Genomic DNA, 26,265 nt, shown 5'->3' on the forward strand with positions numbered 1-26,265 from the left:
AAGACATCCAAAACTAACACAAACACACATGGGCTTCCTGGTATGTAAATTCTCTTTGAGATTAGAGATCTCCCTTTACAGAATTTAGTATAACAGATTCAATAACCAAACTTTGTGACCTCTCAATATTAAATAACTAAATGTGCAAAAGAACCACCATTATATAGGATAACAAAAGCTATACATTTTCTATGAAACATGTGCACATATTTTCAAAGCTGTGAAAATACAATAAAGAGCACAACACATTTTGGTCACTTTATTAAATGACATTAAATAGTTTAAGTTTCAACTACTAAACAGCACTTTGAATGGTGAAAACACAGATAGTATATTGTCATACTTGAATGCTTTTCTTTAAAAACACAATTCCAGTCCTTATATATATTACAAAACAGCCTTAAAGGAAGAAGTGACATCTTTTCTACAGTACTTAAGATACTCAATACAGAACTGAAAAGCAGTCTAACAGAAACAAAGGCAAGTCTTCACAGCTGTATGATTTCAGCAGCCAAAGCTGGATGATGGACTGAAACATTACTATACAACTGGGACAAAACATATACAATATCACAATACTAAGCAAAAACGCTTTACACCCAAAGAAATAAAACAGGTTACAAAATGTGGAGAATTTAGCAGGCAAAACTGTATTACAAGCAACATTTTAAATCATCATTTTTAATCCATTGCAACTATTTAAAACATCTAAAACAAATATAAAAATGAGCCTTTTAGTATTTTATTGACGTGATTTTTTTGTCTTTAAATATTTGTTAAAGCTTGATGTTATACTCAAAGTACATATTATGTAGCTAAAATGTCAAGTGAGAAGAGTGTATACAAAGTGGTCCAAGTTTTATTTCAAACTCTGATTTCCAATTAATCCTTCTAAGTATTATTCTTTAAGTTATAGTTTCATCCATGGTGAAAAAGGTTTAGAAGGTTGCCTAAAATTTTCACATCTATGTCTTTGAGTAAATAATTAGACCGTGTTGAAAATTCCCAGGTCTAGTAAATCAGGTTTAAAATATTCTGAACTTGTAGAAATACCAACTGATAACAGTTGGCCAGAGTGTACTGCCTTCAAATATTTCTCATAAATCTTGTCTTTTTCATTATTTCTAAAGTAAATACACACCTGCCCCACCCAATTAAATAAATCTGATTACATGGCTAGCATAATATCTAAATATACAGAATTTATTAGTGATATTTCATCATGGGAAGGTGGGGGGGAGGGGCGTGGATCCACCAAACCTCACAAATTCTGTATCACAATCCTAGTGCTCTTGGATGTTTTACCACTAGTTCTTCCAAGATAAAAATGGCAATCTCTTAATCATCCAAACAACTCAAAGCAGTTTTAGCTAATGTTAAACTCATTCTAATCCAGTGATACCTAAAGCAAAGCCTACACCCAGTTTTCTTTTTTTTTTTTTTTTTCTGGAATTCTTAAGCTGTTTCACTACCTGTTATATCATCATCTCAAAATGGTTTTGCCATGTTGAGTTGACTCCCATAGTCAAAAACAATGTTTTCTTTAAGAATTCAAGTAATCAAAATTGTACATGAATAAAATTATAGGTCATTTTTACAGAACTGGATTAAGAAAAAATAAAATGTAATACATTTTCTAGTAAAACTTCTAGTAAAGGGGTATTGGATGAATTAATTTTGATTTAATAATTGCCTCATGATCTAAAGAAAAAACAACTCTGACACAATTTTTAAAAATGTAAGGAAACTGGGGTAAAAGAACATGATGAGAGAAAAGAAGCGCATAGAAGCCAGTGATTCTTATCTTTCAGAGGAATTATTTCGCAATACTGATAGTACTGGGAATTGTTAAAGCACATTCCTCATGTGAACTTAAAGTCAGCAATGGTTCTGCCATTTTGATGTTGTTTATAAAACAGGGTGTGAACCTAACAACCACAACTTCAGTGTTAACCTCCTAAAATGCTAGAACTTGATTTTCTAAGTCCACATCCCACTGCCAGCAACAGGATGAAGCACTAGCACTGGCACCATGCAGTTAAGAGATGTGCTTTATATTCGTGCCAGGAGAGAGAAAATTCATGTGTGGAAGATAATCCACAACCCTGAAATTTTACCAGTAATTATTTCAGCACATATAACTGAAAATAAAAAATGGCAGAAGGACTAAAGAAGAAAAAGGAATTCTCTTCTTAGGCTATACTTAAGGCTGTTTATACAATGCTAAGATAACTGTAAGACTCCTCCAACTTTTAGAGCAGTAGTATTTAAGAATATTGCACACAATTCTGTGTCAAAGAAAACCCTCAGTTTCTAACTTTCAGTCACAGAGACAATAAAAAGCAGGAGCCCAGTTTCAGACTTCAGTCAAAAGAACATTAAAACCATTTCAATCACTTTAATCAAGAAATGGATTAAGTACAAAAGTATTTCATAACTTGAGGAATCAACTCTAAGAACTCAGCTGTGTGTTTTTCTATGTAAAGAATGAATATATAAATCTTTATTCTTTCCTAAATTTATTAACTTTATGACAATTTTATGGTTGCTAAAAGCAGGCATAAAAATTTAGAGAGGAAATCTGTGGAGCTGTTACTATTATGGAAGAAGGATTTGTTTTCACTGAAAACAATTTGAAATATCTTCTGTACTCAATGTGTGTAAGAAGATTCTAGGCAACATCACTGACAAATGTCAGGAAGAAATGGTATGCCCTATTTTTTAAAAAAAAGTAAAACTAATATGGAAGATTGGCATTTAAGGGGACCAAACTATTTATACAGTTGAGTTCTGTTAAGTCATTGATTCCTAAAAAAATAAAAGATCTTTCTATGATTTTAACAATCCATTAAGCTTTTAGTGCAAAATCACATTGATTTCCCTTGGGAAGGTCCTGGATTTTTGCTTCTCATTGGGGGTGGTGCACGCTGTAATGGTGGTGGCTGCATACCACCAGCCACTGGCTGATACATTCCTCTCATATCAATCTGCTGGTAGTTAGAAGGATTCATGATCAAATTTGGAGGCTTTGGCATCATGAGGTGACCCAGTGTTGCTTGTTGATAAGTCATTTGTTGCTGTTGCTGCTGATTGTACTGCTGCTGGAGCCTTCTGTTCATAAGTATTCGCTGAACACAGCTGATTAACTATAGAGAAAAAATGGGAGTCGTTACAAGTGCATGACCTGTCTCAAAAGAGGTATCAAGTTTTGACTTAAAATCAATTTGTTAAGGGGGTACCATACCAAAAGGAAAATACATTATTGTTATCACCATTACTAATTTGATGGCATTCACAGGACCATTACTGTAGAAACCAGTTAGTAAGACCATTTAGGGCTAAATTCTCTTAATGTCTTGACTATTATATTGCAAGCAGCATTTAGGTTAGTTGCCGTAGTAATGTGTTCTGTACTGTGAGTAGTCTCAAGTATTAGTTACAACACTTTTTGTTAAGACTCCTTTCTTTGTCATTCTTTTGAGTATTTCACATGATGACAGACAAACATTTTAGTGACAAACACCAAAGGGAAAGGCACTTGCAGTAGGAATAATTCTGACCTGGAATGTCTCAAGTTTCCTAATATAATGTAAAACCACATAACCCTGCAGTACCTTCTAAGTAAAACATATGCCACAGAAATAGATTCCCTGGTGTCAACAGTTGAAATTTCCAGGTATAAGGCAGAAGGCTGGCAAACAACTGTGTTGGGAAACATTATCAAGGATCCTGGAATACGGTACCCTTTTAAAGAATTATATAGCTTAGTTAGCTCTACTTTTTATTCTCAAATTAAACACACTGATAAGTGTACTACTGTTTCGAGGTTGTTTAACAATGCCAAATGTGACTGGAGGCAGAGCAAGATGGCCGAATAGAAGCCTCCACTAATCGTCCTCTCTGAAGGAACTCCCAATTCAAAAACTATCTGCAATAAAATCACCTTCATGAGAACCAAAAATCAGGTAAGCAATCACTGTACCAGATTTTAACTTCATATCACTGAAAGAGGCACTAAAGAGGTTAGGAAAGACAGTCTTTAACTGCCAATGCCAACCCTCACTCATCCCCTGGCAGCAGGCGCGTGGCAGGGAGAGAGAATCTGTGTGCTTGCAGGACAGAGTACAGTGATTGTGGGACTGCACTGGAACTCAGTGCTGCCCTGTCACAGTGAAAAGAAACATCAGGCAGAACTCAGCCGGCACCCACAGAGGGAGCATTTACACCAGCCACAGCCAGAGGGAAATCACCTATCCCAGCAGGCAGAACCTGAGTTCCGACAAGCTTTGCCACTGTGGACTAAAGAGTTCTGGGGGCCTAAATAAACCTGAAAGGCAATCTAGGCCACCAAGACTCCAAGTCCTGTGCTGGGCTGAAAGCCAGTGGACTTGGGGGGCACATGACCTAGTGAGACAACAGCCAGGGTGGCCAGAAGATTCCTTCTGCCACACCTTCGCAAACCCCGGGCAGCACAGCTCACAGCTCCAGGACAGACTCTTTCCTTTTGCTTGAGGAGAGGAGAGGGAAGAGTAAAGAAGACTTTGTCTTGCAGCTTGAATATCACCTCAGCCACAGTAGGATAGGGCACCAGGCAGAGTCCTGAGGCCCCTGTTTCAGGCCCTAGCTCCTGGATGACATTTCCAGACATACCCTGGGCCAGAGGAAACTCGTTCTCTTGAAGGAAATGACTCAATCCTGGCAGGATTCAACATCTGTTGTCTAAAGAGCCCTTTTGGGCCCTGAATAATCAGCAGTGGTACCCAGACAGTACTTGCAGTGGGTCTTCAGTGAGACTCAGAGACATGCTATCTTCAGGTGTGACATAGCACATTCCCAGCTGTGGACACTATGGGAAGAGACTTCTGCTTGAGAAAAGAAGAGGAAATAGTAAAGAGGACTTTGACATACAGCTTAGGTACCAGCTCAGCCACAGTGGGCTAGGGTACCAAGCAGACCCTCGGGGACCCTAATTCCAGGCCTTGGCTTTTGGATGGCATTTCTGGACCTTCCCTGGGCTGAAGGGGAGCCCACTGCCCAGAAGAGAGAGACATAGTCCTGGTAGCATTTACCACAAGCTGACTGAAGAGCCCTTGGACCCTGAGTGAACATCAGCAATAGCCAGGTAATACCTGCTGTGGGCCTGGGATACTAGTGATCACAGGGACAGACTCCTTTGCTTGTGGAAAGGGGAGGGAAGGGTAGAAAGGATTTTGTCTTATGGCTTGGGTGCCAGCTCAGCTGAAGTAGAATAGAGCTCCAGGCAGATTCCTAAACATTCTGACTCCAGGCCCTGGATCTTGGATAGCATCTTGGGACAGGCCTAGGGCTGGGGGAAATTTGCAGCCCAGAAGGGAAGAACACAAGAGCTTTGCCACCTGCTGAATGTGGAGCCTTAGAGCCTTGAGCAAACAAAGGCGGAGGCCAGGCAGTAGTTACTGTGGATCTTGGGTGAGACCCACTGCTATGCAGGTTTCAGGTCTAACCCAGTGTGGTCCCCGTGAAGGGAACCAGAGGGGTGGTTGTGTCACCTCTCCACCAGCTTTCCAGACAGCTTAGCACAGACAGAGAGAGATTCTGTTTGGGAGAAAGTAAGGGAAGAGAACAAGAATCTCTGCCTGGTAATCCAGACAGTTCTTCCAGATCTTATCGAAGACCACCAAGGCGGTAGCTCTATGAGTCTACAAGACTACAACAGTCATAGCATTACCCAGTTTGGGATGCCTTCCAATGCAGATACAGATGGAGTGACCAAGAACTTAGATCACAATATCTATCTCCCTTTGAATACCTAGAAAGCCTTCCCAGGAAGGATGGGTACAAACAAGGCTAGATTACAAAGATTATAATAAATACCTAACTCTTCAATGCCCAGACACGAATCAATGTCCACAACCATCAAGACCATCCAGGAAACACGACATCACCAAACGAACTAAATAAGTCCTAAGGGACCAATCCTGGAGAGACAGATACATGTGAATATATGTGACAGAGAATTCAAAATAGGTGTCTTGAGGAAATTCATGAAACTCAAGATAATATGGAGAAGAAACTGATAATCCCATCAGATAAATTTCATAAAGATATTGAAATAATTTAAAAGAATCAAGTAGAAATCCTGGAGTCAAAAAATGCAATTGACATACTAAAGAATGTATTAAGAGTCTCTTAATAGCAGAACTGATCAAGGAGAAGAAAGAATTAGTGAGCTTGAAGACAGGTTATTTGAAAATGTACCATCAGAAGAGACTAAAGAAAAATGAACAAAAAACAATGAAGCACATCTACAAGATCTAGAAAATAGCCTCAAATGGGTAAATCTAAGAGTTATTGGCCTTAAAGAGGAGGCAGAGAGACAGATAGGGTATAAAGTTTATTCAAAAGGATAACAACAGAGAATTTCCCAAACCTAGAGAAAACTATCAATATTCAAGAAAAAGAAGGTTATGCAACACCAAGCACATTTAACCCAATGAAGACTACCTCCCACCATTTAATAATCAAACTCTCAACGGTCAAGGATAAAGAAAGGATCCTAAATGCAGCAAGAGAAAGGAAACAACATACAAAGGAGCTCCAATACATCTGGCAGTAGACTTTTCAGTAGAAAACTTACAGTCCAGGAGAGAGTGACATGAGATATTTAAAGGGGTAAAGGAACAAACAAACAAACAAACAACTTTTAACCTAGAAGAATATATCTGGTGAAAATATCCTTCAAAAGCGAAGGAGAAATAAAGACCTTCCCACACAAACAGAAACTGAGGAATTTCAATACCAAACCTGTCCTACAAGAAATACTAAAGGGAGTTTCTCAGTCTGAAAAAAAGGATGTTAATGAACAATGAAAAATTACATGAAGGTATAAAACTCACTGGCAAAAGAACATTAGTTTTCTCTTTGTTTGTACTTTATTTGCTTGTTTATGCAATCAGTGTTATCATCAGCTTAAAATGATGTATTATATTATTTGCAAGCCTCATGGGAACTTCAAATAAACAAACATACAACAGATAAACAAAAAACTATCAGCAAGAAATCATACCAGGTGCGGTGGCTCAGGCCTGTGATCCCAGCACTTTGGGAGGCCAAGGTGGGCGGATCACCTGAGGTCACGAGTTCAAGACCAGCCTGGTCAACATGGTGAAACCCTGTCTCTAGTAAAGATGCAAAAATTAGCTGCGCGTGGTGGCGGGTGCTTATAATTCCAGCTACTTAGGAGGCTAAGGCAGGAGAATTGCTCAAACCCCGGAAGGCAGAGATTGCAGTAAGCTGAGATCACGCCACTGCACTCCAGCCTGGGTGACACAGTGAAACTCCATCTCAAAATAATAATAATAAAAAGAAACTAAAACATAGAACCACAGAAAATTGCCTTAACTAAAAGGAAGACAGGAAGGAAGAAAAGAAGGAAGAGAGGGATCACAAAACAACCAGAAAACAAATAACAAAATGGCAGGAGTAAGTCCTAACTTATCAAGAATAATGGGGTTGGAGGCTGGGCGCAGTGGCTCACGCCTGTAATCCCAGCACTTTGGGACGCCGAGCGGGAGGATCACAGGTCAGGAGATTGAGACCATCCTGGTTAACATGGTGAAACCCCGTCTCTACTAAAAATACAAAAAATTAGCCCGGTGTAGTGGTGGGTGCCTGTAGTCCCAGCTACTCGGGAGGCTGAGGGAGGAGAATGGTGTGAACCTGGGAGGCGGAGCTTGCAGTGAGCCCAGATTGCACCACTGTACTCCAGCCTGGGTGACAGAGTGAGACTCTGTTTCCAAAAAAAAAAAAAAAAAAGAAGAATGGGGTTGGGCAAGATGGATGACTAGATGCATCAAGGTGGAAAAGCTGCCACCGAAAGACAACGATGACTGGCACACTCCTAACAGATCTTCAGAGACAAGGCAATGAGAGTGGATGGAGGGAAGACACAGAAGCTTGGTTGAAGGAGGAGGAAGCTGGGAATCCTGAATGGGGCTACTGCACACCAGGACTGGTTCCTGGCCCACAAGAACTCCAGGGGAATGAGTGAGTTGAACTGGCAAGAAGCAACTGGCTCTTGCCTCGGGCCTCTGGAATTCCGGCAGGAGACCCACAGCCAACATTATAATGAATGGGCAAAAGCTGCAAATATTCCTCTTGAAAACTGGCACAAGACAAGGATGCCCTCTATCACCACTCCTATTCAACATAGTATTAGAAGTCCTGGGCAGAGCAATCAGGTGACAGAAAGAAATAAAGGTCATCCAAATAGGAAGAGAGAAAGTCAAACTATCACAGTATGCAAATGACATCATTCTGTATCTAGAAAACTCTAGTCTTGGCCCAAAAAGCTTCGTAAGCTGATAAACAACTTCAGCAATATCGCAGGGTACAAAATCAATGTACAAAAATCAGTAGCATTCCTACACACCAACAAAAGTCAAGTAAAGAGGCAAATCAGGCATGCAATCCCATTCACAACCGCCACAAAAAGAATAAAATACCTAGGAATACAGCTAACCAGGGAGGTAAAAGGTCTCTACAGTCTTTTGGAGTACAAGACTCCAAAGAAATTAGAGATGACAAAACAAATGGAAAAACATTCCATGCTCACGGATAGGAAGAATCAATATTGCTGAAATGGTCATATTGCCCAAAGCAATTTATACATTCAATGCTATTCCTATCAAACTACTAATGATATTCTTCATAAACTAGACAAAATTATTTTAAAATTCATATGGAACAACAACAACAAAAAAGGCTGAATAGCCAAGGCAATCCTAAGCAAAATGAACAAAGCTGGAGGCATTATGCTATACAACTTCAAACTATACTACAGAGCTACAGTAACCAAAACAGTGTGGTACTGGTACAAAAAACACACACAGACCAATGGAACTGAATAGGGAGCTCAGAAATAAGGCCACACACCTACAACCATCTGATCTTTGACAAAGCTGACAAAAACAAGTAATGGGGAAAGGACTCCCTTTTCAATAAACAGTGCTGGGATAATTGGCTAGCCATAAACTGGACCCCCTCCTTACGCCATATACAAATTATCAACTCAAGATGCATTAAAGACTTAAATGTAAACCCCAAAACTATAAAAACCCTGGAAGACAACCTAAGCAATATAATTCTGGATATAGGAACGGGCAAAGATTTCATGATGAAGATGCCAAAAACAATTGCAACAAAAGCAAAAATGGACAAATGAGATCCAACTAAACTAAAGAGCTTCTGCACAGCAAAGGAAACCATTGACAGAGTAGAGAGACAACCTACAGATTTGCAGAAAAGTTTCGCAAACTATCCATCTAACAACTAATAACCATTATCTATAAGGAACTTAAAGAAATATACAGGAAAATAACAACCACATTAAAAAGTGGGCAAAGGACATAAACAGACACTTTGCAAAAGAAAACACGCACATGGCCAACAATCATATGAAAAAAAGCTCAACATCACTGATCATTAGAGAAATGCAAATCAAAACCACAATGAGATACCTTACACCAGTCAGAATGGCCATTATTAAAAAGTCAAAAGATGCTGGTGAGTTGTAGAGAAAAAGTTATGCTTATACACTGTTGGTGGGAGTGTTAATTAGTTCATCCATTGTGGAAAGCAGTGTGGCAGTTCCTCAAAGAGCTAAAAACAGAACTACCATTCAACCCTGCAATCCTATTACTGGGTATAAACTCAAAGGAATATACATTGTTCTATTATAATGACACTGTATATGTTCATTGCAGCACTATCCACAAAAGCAAAAACATGGAATAAAGCTAAATGCCTATCAATGGTAGACTGGATAAAGAAAATGTGGAAATAAAAAATAAAAATAAAGAAAAAGTTCAGGAGGGGTAAAAAAAAAAATCCATGTGTGTAAAGGTGTATTCTAAATGTGCCTTTCTTCCTGATACCTACAGTGACTGAAGCTCTAGATACATGTGCCCTCTGCCTACTCGTACTCATGTCCCCTTATAAGGCATTCATTATGGAATGCCCTATTATCAAGTTCCACAGCAAAAATTGAGATGTTGCATCCTGTGATTTCCAAACCTCAGCTAGCAGAGCCATAGCCTGCTACTACTGCCTCTGCATTTGGTTTATTGAATGCAGCTCATCACAAAGAGTCTGACAAATTCAACATGTTATAGACAACTAGAGCTTTTCGTATTCCAACAGCAGCTGACTCAACTATTAGAAATCTCAGAGATCAAAAATCTACTTTCTAACTCTCGGTTAGAGCCCAGACCTCAGCACACATCTTCAAGACTGCTGTCAATCTATTTATTTAATTTTATTAATATACTTTATAAACCTAACAATAAGTACAAGATCATGTCCTCTGCAGGAACATGGATGGAGCTGGAGGCCATTATCCTTAGCAAACTAATGCAGGAACAGGAAACCAAATACCATATGTTTTCACTAATAAGTGGGAGCTAAATGATGAGAACACATGAACACATAGAGGGCAATAACAGACACTGGTGCTGACCAGAGGTTGGAGGCTGAGAGGAGGGAGATGATCAGGAAAAATAACTTATGGGTGCTAGGATTAATTACCTGGGTGACAAAATAATCTGCACAACAAACCCATGACACAGATTTACCTATATAACAAACCTGTACATGTATCCATGAACTTAAAATGAAAGTTTAAAAAAAGAATAACAGTGAATATAAATGGACTAAACTCTACAATCAAAAGACATATAGTACCTGAATGGATTTTTAAAAAAGACCCAACCATCTGTTTCCTATAAGAAATACATTGTACCTATAAAGACACATATAAAGTTAAAATAAAGGGATGAAAAAAGATATTTCATGAAAATGGAAACCAAAAAAGAGCAGGACTAGCAATACTTACATCAGACAAAATAGATTTCAAGACAAAAAATATAAACAGAGACAAAGATGGTCATTTGTAAATATATGTGTACCCAACACTGGAGCACCAGATATAAAAAAGCAAATATTATTAGAGCTGAATAGAGAGACAGACCCCAAAATAATAATAGCTGAAGACGTCGACACCTCAACTTTACACATTGGACAGATCATCCAGACAGAAAATCAACAAAAAAACCAATGGACTTATTCTGCACTATAGACCAAATAGATATTTACAGGATTTTTCATTCAATGGTCACAGAATATACATTCTTTTCCTTGGCACATAAATCATTCTCAAGGAAAGACCATATATTAGGCCACAAAACAAGTCTTAAAACATTCAAACAAATGAAATCATATCAAGTTTCTTCTCTGACCACATGGAATAAAACTAGAAAACAACAACAAGAGGAATTTTTGAAACTATATAAACACATGAAAATTGAACAATATGCTCCTGAATGACCAGTGGGTCAAATAAGACATTAAGAGGAAAATTGAAAATTTTCTTAAAACAAATGATAAAGGAAACACAACATACAAAAACCTATGGGATACAGCAAAGGCATTACTAAGAGAAAAGTTTACAGCTCTAAGTGCGTACATCAGAAAAGAAAAAAAACTTCAATTAAACACCTACCAACGCATCTTAAAAAGAACTAGAAAAACAAAAGAAAACAAAACCCCAGATTAGTAAAATAAATAATAAAGATCAGTGCAGAAATAAATACAAAGTTGGTTTTTTTGAGAAGATAAACAAAATGGACAAACCATTAGCCAGACTAAGAAAAAGAAGGGGCTGGGCGCAGTGGCTCATGCCTGTAATGCCAGCACTTTGGGAGGCTGAGGCGGGCGGATCACGAGGTCAGGAGATCGAGACCATCCTGGCTAACATGGTGAAACCCGTCTCTACTAAAAATACAAAAAATTAGCCGGGCGTGGTGGCGGGTGCCTGTAGTCCCAGCTCTCGAGAGGCCGAGGCAGGAGAATGGTGTGAACCCAGGAGGTGGAGCTTGCAGTGAGCCGAGATCGGGCCACTGCACTCCAGCTTGGACGATAGAGCGAGACTCCGTCTCAAAAAAAAAGAAGATTCAAATAAATAAAATCAGAGATCAAAAAGTAGATATTAAAACTGATACCAAAGAAATTCAAAGGAGCATTAGAGGGTCCTATGACAAACTACATGCAAACAATTGGAAAACCTAGAAGAAATGGATAAATTCCAAGACACATACAATCTACCAAGATTGAAACACTAAGAAATCCAAAATCTGAAACAGACCAGTAACAAGTTGCGAGATTAGAGCTGTAATAAAAAGTCTTGCAGCAAAGAAAAGCCTGGAAACCAATATCTTCACTGCTGAATTTTACCAAACGTTTAAAGAAGAACTAATACCAATCTTCCTCAAACTACTGTGACAAGGAGAGGAGGAGGGAATACTTCAAACACATTCTATAAGGCCAGTAACACCCTGATACCAAAATCAGACAGACACATCAAAAAAAGAAAACTACAGGGCAATATCTGAGATAAACATTCATGCAAAAATCCGCAACAAAATACTAGTAAACACAATTCAATAACACATTAAAAAGGTGTTGAACATGACCAAGTGGGATTTATCCAAGGGCTTCAAGGATGACTTAACATATGCAAATCAATCAACGTGATACATCAAATAACAGAATGAAGGACAAAAACCATATGATAATTTCAACTGATGCTGAAAAAACATTTGATAATATTCAACATCCCTTCATGATATAAATCCTCAAAAAACCGGTTATAGAAGGAACATACCTCAACACAATAAAACCCATATATTGACAGATTCACAGCCAGTATCATACTCAATGGGGAAAAAAGTGAAAGGTTTCCTCTAAAAATTGGAACACAACAAGGACGCCAGCTTTTACCACTGTTATTCAACATAGTTCTGGAAGTCATAGCTAGAGCAATCAGACAAGAGAAAGAAATAAAGGGCATTCCAGTTGGAAAAGAAGTCAAATTATCCTGTTTGCAAATGATATGATCTGGTATTCGGAAAAACCTAAAGACTACACCAAAAATATTTTAGAACTGATAAACAAACTTAGTAAAGTGGCAGCATACAAAATCAGCAGCATTTCTAAATGCCAGCAGTGAATAATCTGAAAAAGAAATTGAGAAAATAATTCTATTTACAGTAGCCACAGTCAAAATTAAATATCTAGGAATAAACTTAACGAAAGTGAAAGATGTCTACAACGAAAACTACACAATGCTGATGAAAGAAATGGAAGAGGGTACAAAAAAATGAGAAGATATTCCATGTTCATGAATTGGATAAATTAACATTGTTAAAATGTCCATATACCCAAAGCAATCTATAGATACAATGCAATCCCTCTCAATATACCAATGACATTCTTCACAGAAATAAAAAAAAAAATCCTGAAATTTTCATGGAACCACAAAAGACCCAGAATAGGCAAAGCTGTAGTGAGCAAAAAGAACAAAACTGGGGGAATCATATTACCTGACTTCAAATTATACTATAGAGCTACAGTAACCAAAACAGCATGGTACTGGCATACAAACAGACACACAGACCAAGAGAACAGAAGACAGAACCCAGAAACAAATCCACACACCAGTGAACTCATTTGTGGCACAGGTGCCATGAACATGCATTGGAGATAGGACAGTCTCATTCATAAATGGTGCTGTGGAAGCTGGATATCCATACACAGAACAATGAAAAAAGACCCCTATCTCTTGCCATATACAACATTCAAATCAAAATGAATTAAAGACTTAAATCTGAGACCTCAAACTATGAATCCGCTACAGAAAAACATTGGGCAAACTGTCCAGGACACTGAACTGGCAAGGATTTCTTGAGTAATATCTCACAAGTACAGGCAACCAAAGAAAAAATGGACAAACAGGATACCATTAAGTTAAAAAGCTTCTGCATAGCAAAGGAAACAATCAACAATGCGAAGAGACAACCCACAGAATGCGAGAAAATATTTGCAAGCCTTCCAATTGACAAGGGATTAATAACCAGAATATATAAGGAGCTCAAACAACTGCATAGAAAAAGAAATCTAATAATCAGATTTAAAAATGGGCAAACATTTCTCAAAAGAAGACATATGAATGGCAAACAGGCACAAGAAAAGGTACTCAACATCATCAATCATTAGATAATGCAAATCAACACTACAATGAGAGGCTGGGCATGGTCCTCACACCTGTAATGCAAACACTTTGGGAGGCTGAGGTGGAGGATTGCTTAAGACCAAGAGTTTGAGACCAGCCTGGGAAATATAGTGAGACCTTGTCTCTAGAAAACCAACCAACCAAACAAACAAAAAAGACAATGAAATATCATCTTACCCCAGTTAAAATGGCCTTTATCCAAAAGACAGGCAATAATTAATATTGGTGAGGATGTGGAGAAAAGGGAATTTGCGTACACTGTTGTTAGCAACGTATATTAATACAAGCACTATGGAGAACAGTTTGGAGGTTCCTCAGAAAACTAAAAATAGAGGTACTATATGATTCACCAATCCCACTGCTAGGTCTATACCCCAAAGAAAGGAAATCAGTATATTGAAGAGGTATCTGCACTCTCATGTTTATTGTAGCACTGTTTACAATATTAAGACTTGGAAGCAACCTAAGTATCAACCAACAGATGAATGAACAAAGAATACATGGTACATATACACAATGGAGTACTATTCAGCCATAAAAAAGAACGAGGTACTGCCATTTGCAATAACATGCATGGAACTGGAGATCATTATGTTAAGTGAAATAAGCCAGGCATAGAAAGACAAAGTTCACATGTTCTCACTTATTTCTGGAAGCTAAAAACTAAAACAATTGAATGGGGATAGAAAATAGAATGGCTGCGAAGGGTAGCAGGGACTGGGGTAATGGGGGATGGTTAGTTAATAGGTACAAAAGTATAGTTAGAATGAATAAGATCTAGTATTTGATACCACAACAGGGTAACTACAGTCAAAAATAATTTATTGCACATTTAAAAATAACTAGAAGAGTATAACTGGATTGTTTATAACACAAAGAAAGGATAAATGCTTGAGGTGATAGATATCCTTTACCCTGATGTGATTATTATGCACTGTATACCTGTATCAATATACCTTATGTGCCCCAAAAATATATATACCTATTATATACTCACAAAAATTAAAAGTTAAATAAAATACAAATGGCAAATGTGGTAAAACTCTGGCAAAAATTCCTATGTAGATGTTCAGAATATATGAGAAATAAAATTATATGGACTAGATCCTATGTAAACTTCAAGGATTCCCATTTAGGTAGCTGTTGCATTTTTGTAACAAAATATATTACTTTTACTTGACATTCCTGGGTTTTTTACATTTCTTCCAGAATTATCAATGACTATCCATCCCTCCATAGCAGGAATAATTACTGATGTAGATGTCATACAAACTTATTATTATAAATTCAAGAAAATTAAACATAACCTAGAAATAGTCAGAAGTCAGAATTCTTACCATCTGTTGTTTTGTCAATACATCATTGTAGATTGCTTCTCTTCGTTTAACATCAAGCTCCTGGCTGGCTTGTCTACTTAATGCTAACGCCTGTACTTGGGCCTCTGAGAGATTCATGTTCTCCTTCCACTAAAAGAAAAATTTTCTATTTACTCCTTATTACTGTACAATTGAAGAAAAAATAATTAAAGTATTTTAAGATATTTGGGATTTTCCAAGGTCCCCCCCGCTTTCCTTTATTCTTTTCTAAAGAAAAGCATGATGCAAAACAGGGTATTAAGTTGTTCACTGCTATACCTGGGCTGGCTATCTCTGGAATGAAACAATAATTTAGATTTAATTTGTGCAATTGGTAATTAAAATGTTTATGTAAACAATGCATACATTTCCATGTTTGATTTCTCAATTCTTACATTTTATCCATTTCTCTTTTGTGCCAACATCTATGTAAAATTGCTGGGTTACCGTTTGGCACTATTATCCATCCATTTTACCAGTATTTTACTATTGCAAATCAATTTATAAGATGGAAACAATTAAAAATTTTTAAAAATGGCAGTAGGGGGTAGAGGGCACAAATTTGAGGTTGGAATAAGACAATTGCCAATTAGCTTACTACAGCTGAAATTATATCTTCAAGAGGTTGAATCCTCACTGCTGTCACACTGTTTGTTGCTTCTACAACTTTTTCTCTTCCTTGATTAATGAGGTCCTAGAAGAATGCAAGAAATAAGTTATATAAGGCAGAAAGACAGCATAGTGTTAAAGTATAGGAATCCTTCCATTTGCCAATTTATAGCAGTTGGTTTTAAAACTCTTTAAATAATTGAAGAGAACAGAAAAATTCAGTATCAATAAAGTGGAATAAAACATACCAATGCTCAAAGAGTCTTGTTAGGAAGATTAAAAGTTTGAGTTTTATCACACCAATAATTTAATAATTTAGATGAATCCATAAGCACATTTTATAATGTGTTTCAGATTCAATTAAGTCATTATTGGTATAATAAAAATCCAATCTTTCCTATTTAATTTACAATTGATTCTAGCTTTAAATCATTTATTTCATAATATTGGGCATTATATATTTAATTGTACATCTATAATGCACTTGAATAGAAATTAATGAGTATATTTATCTTACTTTCAAACAGTAAGATAGCAATTTATTATAAATATTTTATAACTGAAGAAGGTGCTACTTCCCAAGCCAGTCAGCAGCCCTATTGTTTCTTAATTAAAATAATTCAAACTACATTAATTCACCAACTGATTCCTTTGTGCTCTGAACAAACCACATTTTACAACATTATGTTGGTTCAAAACAGTCAACAAATAAAATAAAAATTTATTGGTCTATTCAGGGGTAATCTTTTGGAGAATGAACCCTCAACAACAAGGCACTTGAAACTGCCTTTAATTCATGTTAAACTACTTTTGTACTTCACAACTCACCTCCAGCTGTTGATTACTCATTGCTGACAGGGCTCCCAAATTGAAAGGAATATAAGGAGTTTGAGAGTTGAAACTGACAGGGGGTAAATTGGTCCCAGTTGGTATGTTGAAACGCATGGTCAGTCCCTAAAAACAAAAAAATTACGCACTTTTCACATTGTGATTTAAAACTTGAAATTCTACATCACCTACTGGTTTAGAAAAGAATCCACATTCTCAGATCCAGGAAATTATTAACACTCTTCCACACACAAACAAAACACCCTTTTCACCCGAAACCAAGATCTTATTACATGGAAAGTTTTAACCCCTAAAGGTGTACTTTTTTTTTATGATAATTCCCACAGAATGGGGGCAACTCAAAAGAATTCTGATGAGACTCTGAACATCACATTAATGTTAAAGAGGTTTGGTACAATAAGTTAGGAGTTTGAAAAGGATTCAGGTATTAGGATAAGGTTTCTCATGCTCAGGCACACTTTTGCTCAAGTGGGTTGATGTTTAAAACAGACATAGAAGGATCTTAAATAAAGCTGCTGCTGGAGCAAATGGCATTAATTTCTAATAATGAAATATTTTTGTGTTCTGATATTCAGCCAAAATTTAGATTTCATGGTATACATGCAAAGCTACATTTACTACAACCTCCAAACACTAAGCTCCTATATGTTTGTTACTACAGAGAGGGTACTGATGGGAGGTTCGTGGTGCTAAATATATGGATTCCCACTCATCTCTCAATTCAACAAATACTAATCACAAATGGGGTTACTACTCTTTAAGTGTAAACTGTTTTCTTCTGTCTCCTCCTCCTACTCTACCACCAAAGGTAGCTGAAACCAGCCCATAAAGGGATTCTTGTAACTGGGGACTGTGTTCCTAAAACCCACTATATTATTATTACCTGTTTCAAATGTGACCCTTTTCTTCTTCATTGCTCTTTCAAATCACTAACATAACAAAAACGAAAACGCATTTTGCATCAACTACCTTCTTCTCTGCTTCATACTCAGCCCAAGCTGCTTTTCTTTCTTCTTCAGTCAACTCTTCTTCTTCTTTGTGGTCCAAAAGAGAATCATGTTCATGATATCCTACAATGTGTTCCTTATGTATCTGAAGGAGTTCTGCAAGTATGGTATCCTGTTTAGAGGGGTTGAAATAAGAGACAATTATTTTTCCCCTCTGGATAGTATAATACCTCCATAGTTCTATGGTCAACTGTACTAGAAACTAAAACCTGATTGCTACATATATATTTCTGATATATATGACAGATTACCTAAAAAACAGCAACAAAACATGTAACACCAGTCTCTTATGTAAGACTTTCATGTTTATACAGTATGTTTTAGGCATTCAATTTTTTTTTAATTACTAGTTTTCAGATTTCAAGGTCCTTCCACCAACTTAACATTTTTTTTTCACATGCATTTTATTTTGTGCTTAATTCTGAGTTGATAAATGCTAACATAAGTCTGCTTAAATTAGTGATGATATTGGATGCCTGTGCTAGAAATCAAGGCTACTCCTATTTATACATAATAAACAACTTTATTTTCACAATCATTTTAGCTGCCAACCACTATGTTAACAAAAATCTAATCTAAATTAATCTAAACAGTTATAGGACAGTTTAACTGAAACATATAGCCCTTATACTTCAACTGCAGGAAGGTCAAATGTTAAATTACACTGTAAAGACCCATGGGTCAAATTTAAATTGATACATTTTTTGATTTATTATCATAGTATATATATTTTAAAGAAATCATGGTATCTTAAGCCAATCTTTTAAGATTATAAAAAATTGGGATCATTTATATACTCAGTAAGAACACTAAACTCCTGCTCTGTGTAATTATGACTGTGAGAGTGAGACACAAAGATAGATGGGGTGGGGGTTTAACGTGAATTACAGATACGTTACTTTTAATAAATTTAAAATATTCACAAGTTGTTCATTAAGAAATCACATAAGAAAACCTGGATCTATAAAAGGCAAATTAATTCACTTTACAGAAGGATTTTCCATAGCTTTTAACAAGTTTTCCTAGAACACGCTTTCTAAATTGAGTGTGAATTTAGTGAAGGGACATAATTACTGATCAAATGAAGGTAGTGGAGGTACATATATAGCACACTGAATTCAAATTTAATCTGCATCTAGTGATGCTTAATGCACTCATAAATTTTTGCATAGACAAAGCCCACATTTGAAAATAATTATGCCTTTACACACGTTGAGTATAGGGTCCAAAAAGTGGTAGGAACTCAAATGTGTATTAAATAACTCAAGATGAAAAATTCAAATCATGAGGCCCTAAGTTTTTTTTTTCTATACAATAGCAAATACACTAATTCCAAATATTCTGATATTTAATATCTTGTAAACAACTTTTTATCTTGCTACCCCAATAAACATTTTTCAACAATTATTTCCTTTCTTAACAGAACTGATTTTCTTAATAGATATAACCATAATAGAGACTTTACAATTCTTGTTTATTTTATTTTATTTTTTTTAGATAGGGTCCCATGTTGTCACCCAAGCTGGAGTGCAGTGGTTTGATCACAGTTCACTGCTGCCTTGAACTCCTGGGCTCAAGTGATTCTCCTGCCTCAGCCTCCCGAGTAGCTAGGACTACAGGTGCACACCACTGTACCTGGCTAATTTTAAAAATTCTGTAGACATAGGATCTCAGTATGTTTCCCAGGCTGGTTTCAAATTCCTGGCCTCAAGTGATCCTCCCACCTTGATCTCCCAAAATACTGAGATTACAACAGGTATAATCCATTTTGAGATGTATGTGTGTGCTATTTCCCTTGTTGAAAACAAAAAACAATAAAAGACCATACAAATGAGAGGACCCAATAAAGTCTACTGGTAGAATACATGGATGCTAACAGGCTTAGTTACTTTGAAATTTGAAATGTTAACTAAATGCTTCTCTCTCACGCCAGTGTAGAAACCTGTGATCAAAGCTGACTTCTCTGGCTTATGCCACATACAATAGGTTTATCATCACTAGATCAATCTCCAAAGTCCACTGTTACTGACCAGGCAGGCAGGAAGACAGGCCAATATTCTACTAAAAGATAGGGCTTTCTTAAATGTGTAACTCCTACGCTCACTCCCCCAACACATACATGCCAAACACGACTCAAGAGACAGATAAAATAATAAAACCAGATAACATTGACTAACATTTTTAGTACATTTACCAAATACAATGAGAAAAGTCAGCTGTTCTACAACACACCAAATAAATTACAAGATTAAAATGTTCTATGGATAATCTCTAATTTTACTTCTGTGTAGCAATAAATGATCTTAATCATAGTCAGATCAGTTCATTTCTCTAAGAAAGCAATCTGGATGAGAGAAAGGCCAAGAAAACTGTATACTAGGAACTAATTCATTTCTATCTATGCCACTGATTCTTTCAATAACACTGGATAATAACTTAGTCTAGCTATGACTGTAAATTAAATATGGATGATACACTCTCTGCTCACGTGTGTAACAGGATGATATGAAAATAGCAGGAATAAACAAAAGCATGAAAACACCCAATTCTTTGGAAATAAACACTGTCAAGTGCGGTATTTATTTCTCAATTCTAAACACCACAATTTATAACATTAATTATGTCTTTAATGGTTGGAGGGAAGCCTTTCCAGAAACGCATATACACATAAACATATACACAAACTCATATACAGCCTTTTAAAAAATGTCTGAGATACCAGGAAAGCTTTATTAAGTCAGTCCTTAGCATTCTATAATTTCTAAGTCCAAATGTATCATCATGGAATTAGTAGAAATTGAAGCCCAGAGAGGCAAAGTAACTTTTTCCGATTACACAGCTAAGGACTACCTGGGACTGGAAACTAAATTTCCTGGCTCCTATGCAGTGATGATTCCATCACACCACAAAGAATGTCTGTTTTCTTTATAGTTCCTCTACTTCCCAGACCTATTCCCTTAGGTAAAAAAAGATAATTCACTGAAAGATTCCAGGGGAGGGGGAACTTACGTCTATTTTCTTACTTTTAGCACTTTTTAACTTTTATTTATTTATTTAGAGACAGAGTCTCGCTCTGTTGCGGGGCTGGAGTGCAGTGGTGCTCACTGCAACCTCCACCTCCCAGGTTCCAGCAATTCTCCTGCCTCAGCTTCCCGAGTAGCTGGGACTACAGGCACCCGCTACCATGCCTGACTAATTTTTGTATTTTTAGTAGAGATGGAGTTTCACCAAGTTGGCCAGGCTGGTCTCGAACTCCTGACCTCAAGTGATCCACCCGCCTCGGCTTCCCAAAGTGCTGGGATTACAGGCATGAGTCACTGAACCTGGCCTGCACTTTTGTACTTTTTGAACTTTTTAAAACAAGCATGTTAATTTAATGAAAGAAAACATAAAAACTGAAAAAACAAGTCTCAAGACAAACTTGTGAAAGGCCAGTTCATGCTTATACTATACCTGAAAATAATACCACGTACTGTTTTACCATTTGCATCTTCAGGAGATACTTATTTTTGAGAAACGTCATTTCTAAACCCCTTTAATGTATTCACTCCACTAATTCTAGATTTAAAACCTATCCTATCAAGTCAGACATGACTGTCTAAGGTCAGGTTATGGTGAAGGTTCAGCCTTTAACCATGCAATAACTTTCCTTTTGACTTGCTAGTCAACTGAAATGCCAATGTAAGTCACAGGAAAAGTACATGTAAATTTGTTTGTTTTCTATCCTAGAAAGTTTCAGATTTTTTGCCTAAAACATTACCTCCATCCTGGCTACTGTAATCCCTCTTTTCAAAGAACCAAACAAAACAAAATGCAAACAATACTAACATCCAATTACAAAACCAGGAAATAACTACCAGTAACATTTGTTATGTATTCCTCCACACATTTACACACACACACACCCCTTTGCATAAAAATGGAATTGGACAAATGGCAAGATGGCTGATGAGAAGCAGCTGTGGTCTGTGGCACTCACAGGGAGGCATGAAAAGGGGTGAATGAATCCAACACCTTCAAATGAAATATTCAGGTTCTTACATTGGGACTGAATAGGCAAAAAGCACAGAGAGCAAGGAGAAGGTGCGGGGGGGCTATGGCCCATCCAGGAGCCACGTGGAGCAAAAGGAACTCCCATCCCCAGCCAGGGAAGGCAGTGAGTGAGTGTGCAACCCGCTCAGGAAGCCAGGCTTCTCCGATGGATCTTTGCAACATGTGGAGCAGGAGATCCCCTTGTGAACCCATTCCACCAGGATCTTGGGTCTGATACACAGAGCTGTGTGGAGGCTCGGCAAAACAGCAGCTCAGGCGCACACAGAGACCCAGGAATTTTGCATACTCCTGCCACGGGATCCCTGCCAAGGCATAAAATCCATCCATATACATCCCTAGGAAGGGGTCTGAATACAGGGAGCCAAGCAGCATGGCTCGGCAGGCCCCATTTCCATCGCACCTCACAGACTTGGAATCCAGCTAGCCAACAGCAGAGGGCTGAAGTCCGCCTGAGACAAGACCAAGTTCCAGGGGGAGGGGCGGTCACCATCTCTGCAATTCAGGGGAAATAGCCAATCCAGCCTGCCAGCTGTGAAGAGTGGGCACAGCCCAGAGGAGGAGGGGCCGCCCATGGCACAGTGCAGTGGCCTTGCCAGATAAGGGGGCTAGACCGCTTCTTTAACCAGACGGACCCACTCCAAACTGAGTAGGACTTACTATGCAGGGTCAGAGATCTGATCTCTCGCTGGGAGGGAGCTGGGGGTAGCGGGGAGGGGCGGCTGATATCTCTGTGGTTTCTGGGGACTCAGTTGTTCCAGCCTGTCCGTTGTGGAGAGTGCAGATCACCCAGCCAGGAGCACCGCCCCCGCTCCCCACAAGGCATACTGCAGCCGCCTTGCCAGATTGTAGCCAGACTGTTTATGTGACAGGCCCCGACCCACTCCTGCAGACAGAGATCTGATATCTCCATGGGAGGGAGCTCCCCAGGGGAGGGCCAGCGGCCATCTCTGTGCTTCCGTTAAATCAGCCATTCCAGCTTGCTGGCTATGGAGAATAAAGGTGGTACAGAGGAAAAAACCCCAGTGCAACACACCTGCTCTACCAAGAAGCAACCAGACTGTTTCATTGGGTGGGTCCCTGATCCCATCCCTCCTGACTGGGTGAGATCTTCCAGTGCGGGTCGCCAGCCGCCTCCTGCAGGTGCGGGAGAGGCAGAAGAAACTGGGGTCTGGAGCAGACCCCCAGCTAACCACAGGAGCCCTACAGTAGAGTGGCGTGACTGTTAAAAGAAAAACAAACAAACAGAAAACAACAGCAATGTCAACAACAACCAAAAAAAAAAGGCCCCGGAAAAAAAAAAACCCATTCAAAGGGCAGCAACCTCAAGGATCAAAGGTAGATAAGCCCACAAAGATGAGAAACAATCAATGCAAAAACGCTGAAAACTCAAAAAGCCAGAGTGCCTTTTCTTCTGCAAATGACTGCAACACCTCTCCAGCAAGAGCACAGAACTGGGCTGAGGCTGAGAAGGATGAAGTAACAGAAATACGCTTCAGAAGGTGAGTAATAACAAATTTTGCTGGGCTAAAAAAGCATGTTTTAACCCAAGGCAAAGAAGCTACGTATCATGATAAATCAATACAGGAGCGTATAGCAAGAATAGTCAGTTTAGAGAGGAACATAACCAACCTGATGGAGCTGAAAAACACAACACGAGAACGTCACAATGCAATCAAACTTCACAATGCAATTAATAGCAGAAGAGACCAAGGTGAGGAAAGAATCTTAGAACTGGAAGACTATCTTTCTAAAATAAGACAGGCAGACAAGAATAGAGAAAAAAGAATGAAAAGGAATGAACAAAACTTCTGAGAATTATGGGATTATGTAAGGAGACCAAATCTACGACTGACTGGGGTCCCTAAAACTGACAGGGAGAATGGAACCAAGCTGGAAAACATACTTCAGGATATCATCGAGGAGAACTTCCACAACCTAGCAAGACAGGCCAAAATTCAAATTCAGGAAATGCAGAGAACCCCAGTAAGATATTCCATGAGAAGATCAACCCCAAGATACATAATCATCAGATTCTCCAAGGTCGAAATGAAAGAAAAAATGTTGAGGGCAGCCAGAGAGAAAGGCCAGGTCACTTACACAAAAGGAAGCCCATCAGACTAACAGCAGACCTCTTAGCGAAAAACCTGTAAGCCAGAAGAGATTAGGGGCCAATATTCAACATTCTTAAAGAAAAGAAATTCCAGCCCAGAATTTCATATCCAGCCAAACTAAGCTTCACAAGCAAAGGAGAAATAAGATCCTTTTTAGACAAGCAAATTCTGAGGGAATTCATCACTAGCAGGCCTGCCTTGCAAGCGGTCCTGAAGGAAGCACTAAATATGGAAAGAAAAAACCATTATCAGCCACTAAAAAATACACTGAAGTACACAGTCCAGTGACACTATGAAGCAACCACACAAACAAGTCTGCAAAATAACCAGCTAGCATCATGATGACAGGATCCAATTCACACATAACAGTACTAACTTAAAATGGAAATGGGCTAACTGCCCAAATTAAAAGACACAGAATGGCAAGTTGGATAAACAGTCAAGCCCCATTGGTATGGTGTCTTCAAGAGACCCATGTCATGTGCAAAGACACCCACAGGCTGAAAATAAAGGGACACAAGAAAATTTACCAAGCAAATGGAAAACAGGAAAAAGCAGGGGTAGCAATCCTAGTTTCTGACAAAACAGACTTTAATACAACAAAGATCAGAAAAGACAAAGACAGGCATTACATAATGGTAAAGGGTTCAATTCGTCAAGAAGAGCTAACTATCCTTAATATATACACACACAATATAGGAGCACCCAAATTCATAAAGCAAGTTCTTAGAGACCTATAAAGAGAATCAGACTCCCATACAATAATAGTGGGAGAGTTTAACACCCCTCTGACAATATTAGATCATTGAGACAGAAAATTAACAAAGATATTCAGGACCTGAACTCAGCTCTGTATCATGTGGACCGGATAGATACTTACAGAACTCTTCACCCAAAAACAACAGAATATACATTCTTCTCACTGCCACACAACACATACTCTAAAATTTATCACATAATAGGAAAATACTCCTCAGCAAATGCAAAAGAACTGAAATCATAACAGTCTCTTAGACCACAGCGCAAGCAAATTAGAACTCAAGAATAAGAAATCCACTCAAAACCATACAACTACATGGAAATTGAACAACCTGCTCCTTAATGACTCTTGGATAAATAATGAAATTAAGGTACAAATCAAGAAGATTTTTGAAATTAATGTGAACAAAGAGAAAACATATCAGAATCTCTAGGAGAGAAATTTATAGCACTAAAATGCCCACATCAAAAAGCTAGAAAGGCTGGGCGCAGTGGCTCATGCCTGTAATCCCTGCACTTTGGGAGGCCGAGGTGGGTGGATCACTTGAGGTCAGTAGTTTGAGACCAGCCTGACCAACATGGTGAAACCCCATCTCTACTAAAAATACAAAAAAATTAGCGAGGTGTGGTGGCAGGCGCCTGTAATCTCAGCTACTTGGGAGGCTGAGGCAGGAGAATCCCTTGAACCCAAGAGGCGGAGGTTGGAGTGAGCTGAGATCGTGCCATTATACTCTAGCCTGGGCAACAGAGCAAGACTCCATCTCAAAACAAACAAACAAAAAAACAAAACTAGAAAGATCTCAAGTTAACAACCTAACATCTCAACTAAAAGAACTAGAGAACCAAGAGAAATCAAACCCCAAAGCTAGCAGAAGACAAGAAATAACTAAGGTCAGAGCTGAGCTGAAGGAAACAGACACATGGAAAATCCATTAAAAAAAAAAAAATCAATGAATTCAGGAGGTGATTTCTTAAAAAAAATTAATAAAATAGATAGACTGCTAGCTAGGCTAATGAAGAAAAGAAAGAAGAATCAAATAAAATCAGAAACAAGGGGGACATCACCACTGACCCCACAGAAATGCAAACCACCATCAGAGAATAATATAAACACCTCTATGCACAAAAACTAGAAAATCCAAAAGAAACGGACAATTTCTTGGACAAACACACCCTCCAAGACTGAACCAGGAAGAAATTGAATCTCTGAATAGACTAGTAACATGTTCCAAAATTGAGGCAGTAATAAATAGCCTACCAGCCAAAAAAAGCCCAGGACCAGATGGATTCACAGCCGAATTCTACCACAGGTACAAAGAGGAGCTGAATACTGAAACTATTCCAAAAATTACAGAGGAAGGACTCCTCCATAACTCATTCTATGAGGCCAGCATCACCCTGATATGAAAACCTGGCAG

The 26,265-nt window shown here is 38.2% G+C and overlaps 1 protein-coding gene across 36 annotated transcripts in view; it reads right to left on the minus strand.

Annotated features, from left to right (window-relative positions):
• Nucleotides 1–246: 246 nt before the first annotated feature.
• ATRX (ATRX chromatin remodeler) overlaps nt 247–26,265 on the minus strand; it is a 285,229-nt gene continuing 259,210 nt past the window's right edge. For all 36 annotated transcript variants that reach the window (XM_077989480.1, XM_077989473.1, XM_077989477.1 and 33 more), the window contains 5 exons: nt 17,887–18,036; nt 16,897–17,022; nt 16,058–16,153; nt 15,442–15,570; nt 247–3,146 (listed from right to left, as the gene is read on the minus strand). In XM_077989480.1, the coding sequence (XP_077845606.1) occupies nt 2,868–3,146; nt 15,442–15,570; nt 16,058–16,153; nt 16,897–17,022; nt 17,887–18,036 (780 nt within the window). In that variant the 3' untranslated portion in view covers nt 247–2,867. The remainder of the gene's footprint in view (nt 3,147–15,441; nt 15,571–16,057; nt 16,154–16,896; nt 17,023–17,886; nt 18,037–26,265) is intronic.

Source organism: Macaca mulatta, chromosome X (assembly GCF_049350105.2).
Source record: "Macaca mulatta isolate MMU2019108-1 chromosome X, T2T-MMU8v2.0, whole genome shotgun sequence".
Taxonomy (NCBI): domain Eukaryota; kingdom Metazoa; phylum Chordata; class Mammalia; order Primates; family Cercopithecidae; genus Macaca; species Macaca mulatta.